General features: G+C 46.8%; 1 protein-coding gene across 1 annotated transcript; it reads right to left on the bottom strand.

Annotated features, from left to right (window-relative positions):
* Nucleotides 1-1058: 1058 nt before the first annotated feature.
* LOC135913116 (techylectin-5A-like) lies at nt 1059-15480 on the bottom strand. Its single transcript, XM_065445794.2, has 6 exons — nt 15155-15480; nt 7461-7642; nt 5985-6127; nt 4053-4158; nt 2350-2517; nt 1059-1456 (listed from the first exon to the last, which is right to left on the bottom strand). Exons 2-6 carry the CDS (start codon nt 7633-7635, stop codon nt 1167-1169), a joined length of 882 nt encoding a protein of 293 aa, XP_065301866.1. The 5' UTR covers nt 7636-7642; nt 15155-15480; the 3' UTR covers nt 1059-1166.
* Nucleotides 15481-16406: the final 926 nt, after the last annotated feature.

Raw genomic sequence — 16406 nt, 5'->3', positions numbered from 1 at the left:
AAATGGGATAATTAGCAATTAGAAGCTTCAGCAAAAACGGTGTTTTTTTTTCGTTTTCTTTATTCGCTAACCGCCTTGACAGTCACACCATTTCAAATAAAGCCTCCGTCTTCACTTGCACGGGGTACCAAGTACGGGCGGTGATAGCTTTAGAGTACACGCGCAGCCCCCGTCGCAGTTGCCTAGAACGCGGGAGCGGTGGACGCAGCCGTGCGTTCGAGCCAACTAGCTTTGGGCATACGATGCCAGATGTAATGGCTCCACACAGTGCGATTGGCTTCGCAATGCAACGCGTCTTCGTCTTGCCGCATCCCCACGTTGGGCCACGTAAGCCTCAGCAGTCGTCGAGATGCGAAGCCGAGGCGTACCTTCTGGCCTCGCTTGGCCTTCGCCCACTGAAATACATGCTTTCGCTGCAAAGGGGACCGCGCGCTTAGTGGTGGCCCGCCGGTAATGCACTGCTTGCTGAAGAGGAATCCGAATTGAGCCAGCGACCGCCACTTCACGGCGCAGACGTGCGCCGCTAAAGAACGCCCCCGTGCTCTGAATAAGTGCACGGGGGATCGTACAATCATCCCCTGTCATTTACAACATACGGGAGACGTACACTTCAGTTTGTTCGTAGAAAAAATAAAAAAAATAGTGTGATGTTGACGAAATTTTTCGCCGCATAACACTCAGTGGGACACTAAAGGCAAGGGCTGAAGCCCTGTAGATGTACGTACATTTGTTTAAAAATTGCGCTGTCTTTTTTTTTTCTAGGTGGAACCGTGTTTTTTGTCAGCATTCAAACCAGCAAAAAGGCTTCTTACTTTGCGTTGATGTGACTTGACGTGTTGAAATTGTGTTTCCATGTGTGTTCAATCACAAGACAGGGAAATCGTCTTGATTCCTGAACTCCCAATATTGCCTTCTCAGCACATTCACGAGAGCTAGCATGCCTACCTAGAAGTGGTACCGTCATTCTTTCCTAGTTCTTGAGCAGCATCTGTCTCACCAAGGCAACGTTTACGGTAACATCGAGCTGTTAGCAATTGCAGAAACGTGGACAATACCAATCGAGCGTAATCCTTATATTTAGCGTCCTTCGAATGATGTGAAAGTGACAGGGGGATCGTGGGTTTTCTGATGACGCAGAGGGCGGCTCTGTTCGGGTGGCCTCCAGGTTACTCGCGCAGCAAGAAACGCGGCATTTCCACTGGTCGTATCATCATCTTAACGCTGGGGTAGGAGTGGTAGTGGAGCGGGACCGAGGAGCCTCGCAGACTCCACTCGATTCCGTCGGCGAAGCTCTCGTGCGGCCCGTTCAGGTTGAGGCCGTTCAAGTTGGCCGAGTGGCAGCTGTTGTACCACCAGGCGCCACGGAAAGTCGAGGCGCAGTTCTGGGGCCACAGATCGTTGTCCCGGTCGTACGTGGAGAAGTTCTGGCCGTTCGATATCGCCATGGAGTCCCAACCTGCGGACAACAGCGGGAGAGATCAGGGGCTAAGTTCAGGAATCTTTTCGTTCGTAATCAGTGCGCCCAGCAAAACAAGGTAGTTGTGAGAAAGTGGAACGTTATTTTTAGAGAAGTTGAAAAAGAAGTTAGAAAAATAAGCGTGTTTTCTGCCTTCAAAGTGCTGTTTACGGCCGTTCCTCTTGCGTAGATTTGCAGTATGCTATATTATTTGTTACGAACTAAATGCTACTTACGAACAGTGCGATCCTTGACGTTAAGCAGCAGGACAAGCTAGTTTTGAGAACAGCGAAGGTATTTGTGAGAGAACTTCGAGAAACGCAGAAAATGCGCGTTTATTTTTTGTCTTCAAGAGACTTTCGACGCTATCTCTGTAGAGTAAGCTTACCGTATGCTACATAATTTGTTACAAACTAAATGCTACTTACTGGTATTGCGAGCCTTGATCTAAGAAAATTGACTATCACTATCCGAATCTATAACGTCATGATCTTCGTCACGGCGGTGATCAGGATTTATTTTTTTCCCTCATCGCCTCTTCACCCATTTCTTCCTCAACGCTGAGATCATGGCCGAAATGTACTGATTAAGTTGAACCTAACTTTTATCAACTACAATATTCTCTCAGCCATATGGATAAAGCCGTCGCAATTTAATTTGCCGGACAAATTTCGTGTCATTGTGTGAACTCTAAAAGTCAGCGAACGGTTTCGATTTTCTTTTTTTTTTACATTGCGAATATTGCCGCCTCAGATCTTTCAATGCAGGCGTTGATCAAACTATAACGACATTATCAGCGCCTATTACAGTGCAAAATCAACGTTTATGAAAGCTCTGTTGACCACCACCAAGTATAAGTAAGGCTTCCGGTTTCTCTTTCTTCTCTCTCTCACCTTCAGGTCCGGCGAACTTTCCGAGGTGTATTCTGTAAAGATTACGCTCGGGTTCTACCCGAACGCTATCGTAGTCGACCGATGCACTGTCGTCCGTGCTGTTACTCAGGACCACACGCAGAACCATGGTCTGGTCGCTCGACGTCAGCGCATTAAGCGCGTCGTTGCCTGCGAAAAATAGGAGCAAACGCAAAAACTTGCTGGCCAAATAGTATTTGATCAGGCGAATGTACCGCGCATTTCACTCAAACGGCGTGATCCGCGTGACGTATGTTTCACACCAGTGGTGGAAATAGACTCTTTTGTCGTTTCTTCGTTGAGCGCGTAACACTGTACAAAATATGGCACCTGTACGGAAGGACCTACGTGCGCAAATAGACGCGCCATGGCCTTGAATCTCAGCTGCAAGTGAAGAGCCAAAACTGGCCCTATCATCCACTAACACCGCTCTGTTCTGTAATCTTTGCGCCACTAACAACGCATGTGAGCAGGCTTTCCCATTCATCTGGTTTGCCTTGACCAAGATGGACGAGCTCCCGCTAAATACTGCTCTTCAAGCTCAAAGACGCGTTTTGAAAGTTTGGACGGTGCGATGAACATATTGCGGCAAGTGTGGTGGCACCGAAACGCGCTCTCACGCCTTAATAATGCGACGCATATTTTGCCTCATTCTTGGCACTTCACTGCGTGTCTTGCCTCGCTTAGATTCCCACAGATGTGGGAATCGAACCTCTGCCGTCGAGCACAGAAGCCAGGTCATGTAACCATTATGCCTGACCCCATGCACGCTTACCTCGTTCCAAAGCCAGCCAGCTCTTTGAAATACTCGGCGCGCGCCATCCCTTGTCACGTTGCCCTTTTCTTTATTTGTCACAATTCGTGCTCCGAGGCATTGGGTTAAACTGCACTATTAACGGAACAAACCGGCCCAGCCTGGTCCTTCCTTCGTAGCAGCTCACCCTAGAAACTCTGCGATGGTGTACCGACTTCATGACCGGCCAAGTTAATGAAGCTTTCACATTTCTTCGCTGAAGTACAAATGCCATCGTCGTTTTACTATATACCAAATGAAATAACCAATTGTACGCACGATTGTATACCACGAAGTCGCTGAGAATGTCGCAATGTGTGTTTATCTCGCTTACGCTCGTCGACTGCCTACGTAGAACCCAGCAGTGGCCATGTCCTAGGCCCACGTCACACGGCCTCCGTATAAATCATGCCAAGTGGTAGTCATCATGCTGTTGCCGTCACACACACGTACGCTTACGATCCACACCCAAAACTATTCAATTTGAACCAACAGACTGGTCCATCGGCCATTTTTTTGCGGAACTCCAAACAAAGCTGGATAGCCAGGTGCCTGTAAAATGCTTCGCATGTCATAGATTGCCCTAGTGCGTGGGATCTGCACACTTTTTTTTTTACTACTGTAGCCTGGTGTCCGCCATCTTGGTTAGGTGGGACGACATTTATAGTGAAGCGCACTTCCGCACTTTGCATTACCTCTGTTCTCTTCTGTATAGCACATTCTGCTTTTTGTGATGGCCGCTATACCTAGTCTGGTGTCGTAGCTATGTCGTCACCATGCACCGCTAGTACATGCGGTCAATCTTGACAAATATTCCCATTGGATCAACTGTTGCGCTGGCAGCGAGCAAATACTATGCGCCAGAAGATTCACTTGCGATGCATTCTCTTACCAATCCAGTACTCCTCAGATGGATCACCGAAGCCTCGAGCGTATTCGGTCCAGTTGCGGTAGAAGTGGTACGCTCTGTTGCCGAACTGGCCTCGCCTCTGAATGACCTGCAAATAGGGAAGCCACAAGTCGTCTCGCACTTGCTCCACATTAAGATATACTGTGCGCTTTAATAAGTGTTCTCGTCACGCATCAAAGGTCAACATAATTCTCGAGTGCACTCTAGTTTCCTAAGACCATGGTATGTGTCATCCCTTGCCAGGGATGATAGAATGCGCATAGAGAGAAAGAGAGGATTGGATAGAAATAAGCGAAGGAAGGACAAGTAAGTTAACCCGAGAATATGTGCTGTAAGCTGCCCTGTAAAAGGAAAAGGGTAAAACTGGATAACAAGTACGTTAACTTATTTTCAAAAATCAACAGTACTAGCTTATCAACAGACATCAGGCTGGGCGGCTTTAAAGCCGTTTCTCTCCATTATTTAGTATATACAAAATTGTGGCACAGACCGCAACACTGGGACACCGTAACCGATTGTGATTCTACGAAAAGTCTGATGAAAAGTAATCAACAGCAACCAGGGGTGCGATCGGAGATATTTTGTTCGATACGCGTTCTGTTCAGTTGCCGCAACGTCACAAAGTTGCAGTATGCAAAATTTGTAACAGCGGGGCGGAGATAGCAGCCAATCAGGAAGCGGTCACCTCCCCGGAAGTTTACCTCCGTCGTTTGTCGTCTGCTTGCAAACAGTATACTAAAAAGCCAAATGTTTCTCGTCTTCCAATTGAATGAAATCTTTGTCTAAAAAAGTGTATTTTTTTCTTCTCAAGCCCAAACACGTTTTCAAATAGCAGTACGTGTGACTACTGCAATTTATAACTATTAGGTTCTTTGCGTCATCCCTAGGTGGTGTCGCGCACAGCGAGAAGGAAAAAGAAAAAAAAACGACGGGAAGAGTGGCGCACTTTTCAAGAGGCAGCGACAACATCCCAGTGGCTCGCTGGCACCGATGATGTTGTCGATTTCTCTGTGCAACCAACGAATTATTTGTTTCGAGAAAGAAAAACGACGCCGGAATTAATTTTCTGTCATTTCTTCAAACGTGTTTCGTAAACGTGCCATTCTGCAGCCGAAAAGGCCGCCTGTTGAATCCAACCCAATCCACCAGACGCGCCATGCGAAGCCGTATGATCGCTCCAAACTTCTCAACTCCCGTCGCGTTCGGACGAAATGCTCGATGGGCGGATGATTGACAGGAGCGTGTCGTCATTTTGACGTCACCAAAAACGGGGCGGCGCCCCGCGGCTGGCGACGTCGGCGCGGAGTAGGCCAATCGCGCGCGCCGGTAACCGAACGAACGCGCCGAACAACCATCTCCGATCGCACCCCAGCAGCAGACTTCAGCCCATTACCTCGTTGTACGTGCTAAACACCTCCCGCCACTTTTTTTTTTTGCTTTTGAGACTTTCAGATCATTACTCTATGTACCAACCAATTCTTCTTCTCCTCCTCACACTCCATTGATGGGAGAAGAGTGAGCTATGCGCGCATAAACACTGCTAAGGAAAGCAGTTCCTTTAATGAGGAAAACGAGGCCCCTTCTAGAAACGTTGGGGGGGGGGGGGTGATTGTGGTAGAGGGGGGTGGCGAAGGGGGGCAGTAGCTTCAGCATGCTGGGCGACCCGGTAACTGAAGGGAAGGTCTCCAACCTATTTAAGAAGTGTCGATCTGTCGCTTCACAAGTGGAAGATGCAGGTGTTTAGGTGCGTATTTCAATTTACAAACAAGCGCTCCGAAAGAAGAATAGATACCCGAATCATAAGCCCACTCTTTTGAGGCCCCGTTCCAGCCCGCACGTGCTTTCTTAGGGCGTGGCGTTAGGGGTAAAACTGCAGTCTCGAATTGCCTGCTGCGAAGCATGCTAGTGACTCACCGTCCAGCCACCGCCATCAGTGTCCATGTCGCAGTAGACGCTCTGTCCGGAAGGACCGGCACCCTTGTGGAACACTGTGTACACTCCGCTCGAGCGCTGTCCAGCGCCGAGAAGGTCGGTGCAGTGCCGAGGGAGAATTGTGGCTGCACAAATAGTTGCCAGAAAGAGATAAAAAAAATAACAAGGACTGCTCACATTCGCGCAAACTTGCGCGAGGTACGCAGCAGCTATCTCCAGCTCATGTGAAAAAAGGTGTGCACACTTGGGAACGGCGGAGACGCAGTGAGACGTCAGAAATACGCTCATGCGAAATTTCACCGCCCTTGTGCTGTCTCACTAAAGATAAGATAAAATTAATCAAGGAAAGATACGTGGGAATTTCTGCGGGAAATCTTCCACCATATAAAAAGAAAAGGTTTGGCAATGCATCGATAAAAACGGTGGCGTTACTAAAGGGATGACAGGAACTATAAAAGCCGCAAATCTAATGACATGTGCAAGCACCAGAGCGATTTCATTCCTTAGTGTCATCTCTACACCATAAGGAGGCAAAGAAGCCCTCACTATGGGCCCAACACAGGGTATGACGCGATGGCTAAAGCGAAACGACAAAATCGCAAGAGTACACTGAAAAGCCTACCGTTTTGTCTCGATGCATTCACTGCGTCACTTATCTCTTAACCTTACGCCAGTTGGCTAGCCTATTCACAACGTTTATTTACAAGCAACACGTCGTTTCGTCGGTTAGCATTCGCTTTTCACTACGTGAAAACGTTCCAGTAGTTGGTGCTCGGTGATTCAGTATCCTCCCTTTTCTCCACGTCTCCGTCCGAGAATAAAACGAATATCCACCAGGTTCTAATAAGTCGTAGCTGATCATTTCTTCTGACGAGGTGTCCAAAGCTGTGTCATATACAAATAACAGGTTCCTGGAAAACGCACTGCTTTCAGCAATAAATGTGCCCCATTCATGGCGTCGGTGCATCCTTCCTCTCCTAAGCGCATTCGTCACTCGTGATGACTTTGTAGCCATTCGTATATACCAGACGCCTTGACTGCATCGGCAACCATAACAAGAGCCAATGGGTGCGAAAAAAGAACGCGTTAAGGTTGAGATCACTGCACAACGCGAGCATAACCTACTACCTCCCTAAACTCCCTAAATCGCTAGCACCGTGTTATAGAAACAGCTACATTTTGCAAATCAACGGATGCAAGGTCTTCTTCAAGTCGCTCACGTATGCAGCAGGTTACTCGAAGCACCCAAAACTCACTCAAAATACTCTCAAGTTATTTGGGATTAGCATAGATTTTATTCAAGAAAATAAGTAATCGCAGAGAAGATTACAAGTCACCGAAGCGTTCAGACATATTAGCTTATACTGCACTTGGCCCCACAGCATCACGGGGTAGAGAGACATCTCTACATCTGGCATAACTAAAAATCATCGGCGGCGACAGAAACAAGCAGGTTACTCTTGAGGCTGGCCAGTATCTCGGTCAGCTCGCGTGCCCGCTGTTCGGCTTGCTCGATGGACGGCCGGACGTCGGTCACCGCGAGCGCAGCCGCCCCTGCTGCCATGGCAACCACGTACAAAATGGCGACGCCTACCAGCATGGTCAGCCGCCTGCGGAGATTCCCAGCAGTCATGTTGTTCCTGCAAAATGTAAAGGGACGGTATTGCCTTCAATGAAGGGCTCTATCTCGATTACAAACACCACGATTTCGTTCAACATTTCTATACTTCTTCATCATCATTATTTCATTCAGCAAATTCACCTGTACGTTATCTCTTGCTCAAGCAAAACGTCATTTGGCTGATCCCAGGCACTGTGTGCAATGTAGCTGACGACGCACCGGACGTGTCTACAGGATAAAAGCCCCCTTATCTAAAAACAGGAACCCAAAACACTTCTCAGAAACGCTCGAACACACTGGCTGCTACTGGAACGGATCAAAACAGACGTTGCTACAGAGACGAGTTAGCTAAACCTGCTTGAGCTGAAGCAATTGCTGAGAGCAATCTTTCAAAAGCTACTTCGCTGCAGTCAGCACCCAAACGAACGAGGAGACGTGGGAGAACACAGGACTTTTGTACACATAGAAGTAACAAAAATAAACGTATAAAAAAGATAAACTAACAAGTTCCGAACGTCAGTTTGAAATCTGACAAGAGGGTAAGAAAACCGCTCAATCGACAGGAAACTGTTAACTAAATTATCCTATTTTATTTTTCAGAGAGCACTGCCTTATCTTATTTTTTATTGCGACTGCATTCATACTGACACTCCAGGCGAATTTTCGCAGCTGTGGCTGGCCATGACGATGGTGTGATGGTCTGTATAGATGTTTCGGTATGCTAGGTTGATGCAAAATTGCTCAACCGTCACATAGTTGCCGTGATCGCGTTTCATGGTCTTGACTGCTATATTAATCGGAATTTTGGCTATTGCAGCGCCCGAAGAATGGTTTTAAAACATCACATTCACAGTGTATGCCTTTAATCGCGAGTTATTAAAGATATTGCAAAGCAATGTTAAAGTCCACAAACTTAAAGCCGTGTAAGTTCACTGATACCGGCGCCAGTGCTCTTTATGGTATGTTGACAGTTTCCCGTCCTCCTCATCTCGTGCAGCGTCGGGGTGCAATGCCTGCAACTCCACTTCAGCGCTCGTGACGCCAGCGTTCTGGGACGCCTGCTAGCTGCCAGGGCACTGTTTCTTTACTTGGCAGGAGTTGCCTTGCGCGCTGCTTTCTCGCCGGCATGTCGCACACGGGCATAGTAGATACACTGTTGGAAGTGTTCGAACACAGAGCCGGGAAAATATACTTTGCAGTTGTATCATGATATGATACAAGATACTCGGGCAACACGTATATGAGATAGAGATACTAGATACTACCACAATTATATTGCATCCGATACGATACTTTCCATTTGTATTGATACTTCGATGCATTCGCAAATTGTAGCATTCGCAAATAATGTAGCAGCAAACGCGCATACACAAAAATGTTTGCGTGGAAATTTTTTAAATCCGACCAACCTTGTTTAAATTGAATCAAATGACTGTTATAGTATCTCAACATTTTAGCCTTTCTCGGTCAAATTATAATACTTTCAATTTGAAGCAATTTATTTGGGTTGCTTTAGCTGCTTAACATAAAAGCTCTTTATACTCTGCGCTGTAAGCTGTTTTTGATTGTCGATTTTGTAATCGATGGGAGTCGCTGCTCTGCTTGCCGACCAGCTAGCGGGTCGCCATCTAATTACAAGAACATCAATAAGAAGCCTCTGCCCGATGGCGCAAATATGGCTGTGTACTTTTTTTCTTTAGATTTTCCGTGAACGTATTGCCGTTTACGCACCGTTTGGCACCGATGCAACTAAAAACAAAAATATCAAGACAACAAAGGGTCGGCTGAGCGCAGACGCTCGCGTGCTTGTTTTTGTCGAGATGTAGTGAGCGCCAACACATGACTGCTCCACCAATAAGGACGCGCAGACCTTATCGCCTGTCCTCGCTGGAAGGCTCTGGCGGAAAGATAAAAGAACGTCGCTGCCTTTAGTTTTATTCAGGTGGCTTAGTGACAGCAGTATAAGCTTGAGGAGCGGAGTTCAGCCAACGTCTCTTGTTTCGAACGGTGATTTTTGCTATAGCCAATATCTTGTATCTTGGGGTGCTCGATACATCCTTTAATGTATCGAAAATACAGGTACTGATACCCGGCTTGCCAGACGTATCATGATAGAGATAGTTGATACGCAAACAGTATCTAAGATACGCAAAACCTTGCCGTTGCTGTCAGCGCTTCGGCCTTCGGGCATTATTGCAATTTTTTGCTTTCGTTTCAAAATTAACGAATGAAGTAAATGCAGGAATGAATTGTACAATCGAACGAGACAGCGTTCTGTGACCGCATAGATACACGTTATAAACCCCGAGTTACAATCATCGCATGCTCGTAAATTTAGCGTCCCAAAACAACGCAACAGATGCAACCATAGAGACACCGCAGCGGAGGGCTCCGGAACAGTTTTTACCCACATGGATTGCATTTATATGCACCCAAACCTCTGTACGGGAGCGTTCTCGCACGCAGCCTCCGCCGAAGTGCGACAGCTTATGAAAGTCGTCACGCGCAGCTCCGCTGCAAAATGCGATAGCTCTAACACCCCGCATCTCAATTCATCAAGTTGAGTGGGGCATTCATTTAATACTGGAGCCGATGTACCCTAAGAGATAACTTGCACAAAGATTTAATATCTGCGGCAGGTGAACGCTACGCAAACGATCTTTTCGTAAGCGTCCGACAAATGCACAATAGAACTTTTTTTTATAAAGAAAATAGCTCGGCTACCGACACTACATAACTGCCACTTGTCACATTCATTCGTCATTCAAAAGTTAGTTGAAATTAAATAAGTTCTCAGTGCAAATGTGGTATCAGTGAGTTGGTGACGGTAAAAGGCGGGTGGCGTCTGACCTACAAACAGACAACGAAGTACTGGTACTGGTACTGGTAATGCTATTCAGAAATGGTGCTTCTTCTGAATATTTAACGTATGCAGTTTTCTTTGTGTTTTATCTATATTTGACTGATGAGAAACTTATATTATGTAAATGTATCCACAATTTTGAGACGTTATATGTAGTTTTTACATTATTTCTTGGTCCCATTAATTCCTCTGTGTCGATACTAACTTCTTTTTTTCCAGTTATGTCTCTCTTTTTCATAAACTGTATTAACATATAGGTCACCCAATCTTATCGATAATGCAGCACGTCAGTAAAGCAGCCACTGCTTTGTGGCGTTGTACAAGAAAACTGTCTATCTTGTATTTCCCCTCCCTAACGGTACAGCGTATTTGGGGCGCTATAGCGTAAAGCTATACCAAACTTTTCTGTTCCTATTTTGCAATCAGCTCTCCTCGATTGGTGAAAAAATTCCGTGCCACCCCCACTTCGCCTCTCTATCACGCGACACCATGAAAACCGTGATAACACCTTATATGTTACGATGTATGCAGACTAATGACTAATTATACATGGTTCGACCGAACGAAAGATAAATAATTATTTCTGATTCACCATTTTTTTACCATTAGCCTTCTGCTATTGGTCAAAGGGTTTTGAGCAGCGCTCACTTCGCCTGTCTGTCACGTGACGTCACGACATCGCAAAAGCTCACCGCGTGAAAGTGACCCGGGGCCATAAAACGTGAAACTATTCCAATGTTTTTATTCCAATCTGCTGACGACAAATTTGCGTAACCGCTGCGCAGGCATCGGGCGGTGACCCGCAGGGCTGTCTGAAGAGACAAATCAAACACTCTCCTCATTTATAGGGGTCACTTTTGTTTGCTTTAAAAACGAATAACATTGCCTAGACTGAGCTGCTTGTCTTAGCTAATTGGCTGTCAAGAGGCGAGGAGCACGCTCAAGGGGAGAGGGATTCAATGGGGCCGAGCCAGTGCACTGAAAATCGATAACCGAATGAAGAGGGTGGTGCCGGCGTCTGCGATTGGTCCGCTTCCCCTTACTTAGCTTGCGGTGGCTGGTCAAAAATTGCGGCGGCATGCTGCGGAAAGTTAAGAATGCTGCTAAAACGAATCCTCAGCAAAACATAGTTGGCAGAGCGAGGTCGTAAACGTGGCGAAAGTGCTCGAAAACATTACATGGCCACGTAAAAGCTTTATCGTACGCAAATAAACCAGTGGTCTCCGGCAGGTGCGAGTAGCCAGTGCTTCAGCGATCGGCGGCAGCCACTTTTTATTCCTTTCGGAATGAGGCAGCCTGCGCCTATTCAGGAAAAAGAGTTCAGTTTTGTTCGGCGTATTAATGCACCTTTCACGCGTACACGTCACTTTGACGTGGTGAGTTTTCGCAGTTATGTGACGTCGCGTGACAGGCAGGTGAAGTGGGTGCAGCCCTAAAGCTTTTGACCAGTAGCCGAGGTATAATTGTGAAAAGGTGTCGAATAAGAAATAACTATTTTTCTTTTGTTCCGTCCAATCATGCATAATCAGTGTGTTTACGTCATATTAGATGGGGAGCAATCGCGGTCCTTGTGACGTGGCGTGACAGACAGGCGAAGTAGGGGTGGTCCAGAAAATTTTGAATCGCGGAGGGCTGATTGCAGAATTGGAATAAAAGAATGTGGATTAGCTTTACGTCATAGCGCCCGTGAACGCGTTAAAGTTGCATTATTATACGGAACAGAACTGATTTTTTTTTTCCGAATAGCCGGAGGCTGCCCCATTCCGAAATGAATAGAAGATGGTTGGCTGCCTGCAGATCGCTCCGCTCTGGCTATTCGGAGGTGCCGGGGAGCACAGATTTATTTGCGTTTAATACACTTTTTGCTTCGCTGTATAACGTTATCGAGCCGTTTCATCACGTTTACGACATCACTCTGCCAATCCATTCTTGCTGAGGATCAGATCTGGCGGCATCTTTAACCATTCGTTGCGCGCCGCTGCGATTTTCGACCAGCCACTGCAAGCTACAAGTAAGGGGAAGCGGACCAATCGAAGACGCCGGCATCACCCTCTTCATCCAGTTATCTACTTTCATTGTGCTGGTTCGGCCGCATCAAAACCCTCTCCACTTGAGCGTGGTCATCGCCGCTCGTAAGCCAGTCCGTTAAGAAAATTTGCTCAATTTAGGCAACGTTATTCACTTTGAAAGCAAAAGACGTGCCTATAAATGAGGAGCGCGTTTGATTAGGCTTTTCAAGCAACGCTGCGGGTTACCGCCCGATGCTTGCGTACGTGGCTACCTAAATTTTACGTCAGGAGATTGGAACAAAAACAGATTGCAGTAGGTCCGCCTTTGTTTCGGAAAAAGATAGTTGACCGCTATTTCATACCAATACTTTTTTTGGCAATTTTTAGTGCGTGCTACTTTTGTCACTACATACAGGTTAAGGAAAATAAAGTCTCATTGTTATTTTTCCAAGAATGTCCGGCAAATTTCGAGGCATGGCTATTTACACGCATTCTTACATATTCTTTTCCTATATTCTTTACAGCTAAAGCTATCGCGTCCTTGTTCGAACCATGAAATTTGTTATTGAGCAAGAACAAGAAGCTTGTTATTCCTAGAGCTCTCATTCACCAGGCTGGTGTATGGATCACAGTGATAAATACATGAGACAGAGAGACAGACAAGGAATCGTATTCAGCATAGTGTTCGGCCGATGGCTACAAGACGCCTCAACGCACGGCTCTGGATGCGGCTCAGAGCTGCACACTACGTTCGCTCCTCGCGTTTAGAGAGGTACGTAGTGAACGAATACCAGCGCGAACTGACGAGGACGAGACGAAAAGGTGACCGACCCTTCGCTATGGATCAGGACCCAAGCCCACCAGCAAGACACAACCAAGTATAGAGATACATTTCGCCTTTCACCTGTATTGAAGTTCTGAAAAGGGTGACAGGAAGATGAGCGAGAAAGACAGGAATGCTAGCTAGTTATAGAAAGCGCTGTCAACGCTGCGCTGGGGTCAGTGGATAAAGGAAAATAAAGCTGGTAAAAGAACCAACATGTCGGTGAACGGGCAAAAAATAAATTATGCGAGCGTTTTGTGTACACTTCACCGCTTTCACCTGTACATAAGCTTCAACTCAAATCTTGTTCCTGGCCGGCTCTCTCTCTCTCTCTCTCTCTCTCTCTCTCTCTCTCTCTCTCTCTCTCTCTCTCCGTCGCCTGGCCAAATAAACGCACTCGGTCCACCTCCATCGTCACAATGTGATTTTTAAGCATTTCTTCAAGGGCTCAGGATGTGCTGCTTTTGGGTGGATGTTCATTATACAAATTTGTACATTAAAGACCCCGGGAAAAATGATGTCAGTCAGTCTGACTGATTTGTTTGTTATGGCGTCAAGTAGCAACAAATAAGTTGTGTCACCGCCTTGTCCACAATGTTGGTTTGTTGCATGAACGAAGCATGGCGGTGCGTGAAGTGAACATTTACAGCTGTTTAACAGTTCGCTGTCGCACGCAAGGGAATCATTTGGAATTTAAAGAAAGGCACATACAGAATGCAAATGTAGAACTTTCCTCATAGTCCGAGATAGTAACTGTAGAAAACAGTCTTCTAGCGTTCGCAAACACCTTTAATAGAGAATTCACACATATTCACTTTCAATAAAGGAAAGAGAAAAAAACTGAGAGTTTGCACAATCTTCTGTTACGACACGAAAAACACGAGACATATCCAGAGTGAAATACACACGACAACAAACAATCGCACTTGAATAAACCGCAATAAGGAACAAAACTAAAATATAAGGAAATAACGCACATAATTATACACATGATTTAAGCAGGCTGATTTGCAACAGGTATTCCTTCATAGGTTTTCATCAGCAAACTAGAAAGTTTTTTTGAAGATAGCCCAGTGGATGTAAAAGAAATATTTTTTTTTGCAGTGCATTAATAGCGGCTGTGAACTACATTATGCGCAATTTAGTACTAATTCGAAACCTATAGCTACACTCGTTTCTTAATGTGTAATTTGGCATGTAATACTCAGACTGGTTTGTATTTGTGAATTGTGATTACTTCTAGACAAGGCGCCTCTCTTAACCGGTAATGTTGGCACTATCTCACACACTAGCTACGCGTACGGCTCTATGGCATATTGCTTGAAACTGAATGAAGGGCGCTCTTAGTGCAAATAATTTCTGCAATAACAACATATCTCATCGGACAGCTTGGTCAAGTCGTAGCATGGACATCAGTACAATAAATGAAATCGGCAGACTTCAATTTTGACTTACATGGCCTTAATTTTAAAAGTGAAGAATGTTACTTAACGTGTTATCCAAATAGCGCTTGTCGCGAAGTTTGGGACTTCCTGCCACCCTTAAGATATGCTGCTAAAAAAAAAATTTTTTTGCCTTTCTCAGACTTTCAACAAGAAAAACTTACCCTCACTGAACGAAGTTTTATACATCACGATGGTAATCAGAATTGCTTCATAACGGAAGCCCTCACAGCCTGTAAGAATTCCCGCAGTGTTCATGATCTCCGCGTCATGATCCTAGTGCCGAATAGTATCACGCGTCTTAACGTCATCGCATCTTCCGAAAGCTTTCACTCCTAATAGAAACACTATGTAGACACGGGTGAAAAAATAGCGAAGTCGTAAGGACACCTACGATGTGCAGGGCGCTGGTTCGACGCTCTGTGTTCCGGCCCCGCCGTGCGAGTGTTGCGACCGGCGTCTTGCGTCGGTGACCGGGGTTTCTGTGCAACGGATGGACTCCGCGTGCCCCGGTTTTAAAAGCTCAAGGTGATGACGTCGAGAGGCACACACCGCCGAATCTGGCGAACCACGCGTGCGCGTTGGGGTACAAACACGTTTTCCTGTCTCCGCGTGCCCGCTGAAAATTCCCGAACGCCCGTAACTACCTTAAACAAACGATGAAAGCCCGTCATTTTCCTTCTATTTGCGTGCAGTACCGCCAGCGCCAGGCGGCGCGCGTATCAAAGGCGCCGCGCCGTGTTCTTCCGCGAGGAGGAAAGGCCTACAGCGCCGAACTCATAAAGCGTGTAAACAGTGGCTCCCCCTGGGACCAGCCTCGCTGCGTACGCGTATGCAAAGCACCGGTGGCGAACTTGCTGAAGCCTCTCGATGGCCGGATAAACGCCGGTCGAAAGGACTCTCCCCGAGATAACGCCGTTTTCAGGCGCGGGCGCACTGATACAGTGGGCTGAGCGCTCATACCGACGGTAGCGATTCTGCAAGGCGAGAGAGACCCTCCGCCGAGATCCCGACAGAATTTACGGGTATAATACAGCGTTGCTGACACGGTCCCACTCATCTTCTTGGCCGTTAGCCGCGTAGCAGCCTTTTCTTTTCCTTTTTTTTTAATGCGCTGCTATGACTTACACGCATCCGGGCACGGCTACATCGTCCGCGTGCTCCGCTCCAACCATTCTCAAGGTCATCTCCCCCCGTGCCGCCGGTCACAGTTTGGCGGCAACAAGAAAACGCGAGGCGAGCGCTGAGCCACGGGGGCAAGGCACTGCTAACCAACTTTCTCTCTTTCGTGTCAACATCGCCCCTCGAATTCCTTTCTTTCCGCGCGTTACCGCCTGCTTGCCTCTACAAAACGGTGCAGCGATGCGGATGCTACGGCCGCCGCCACCCAAGTTGAGTGCGAATTTGTCTGAAGTGATAGTATCCTTTTGGCCGGCGCTTTTCGTTTCTTGTATATGTGGCTCACCCTGGCTCGACTAGTGCACAAGCACAAACCACTGGCGCTCCGACATAACTCGTAGACAGTTTATTTCGTTTTTCTTCGTTTCCTCAATTCCCCGTAGGCGCACCGAAGCGTCCACAATACCGCGCTCTTGTAGTGGTGGTAATAGTTTACTGGGTCTCTGAATTCCGACAAGCCACTGCGG

This window comes from Dermacentor albipictus, chromosome 2 (assembly GCF_038994185.2).
Source record: "Dermacentor albipictus isolate Rhodes 1998 colony chromosome 2, USDA_Dalb.pri_finalv2, whole genome shotgun sequence".
NCBI lineage: Eukaryota > Metazoa > Arthropoda > Arachnida > Ixodida > Ixodidae > Dermacentor > Dermacentor albipictus.
This window is presented reverse-complemented; position numbering and strand designations above follow the sequence as displayed.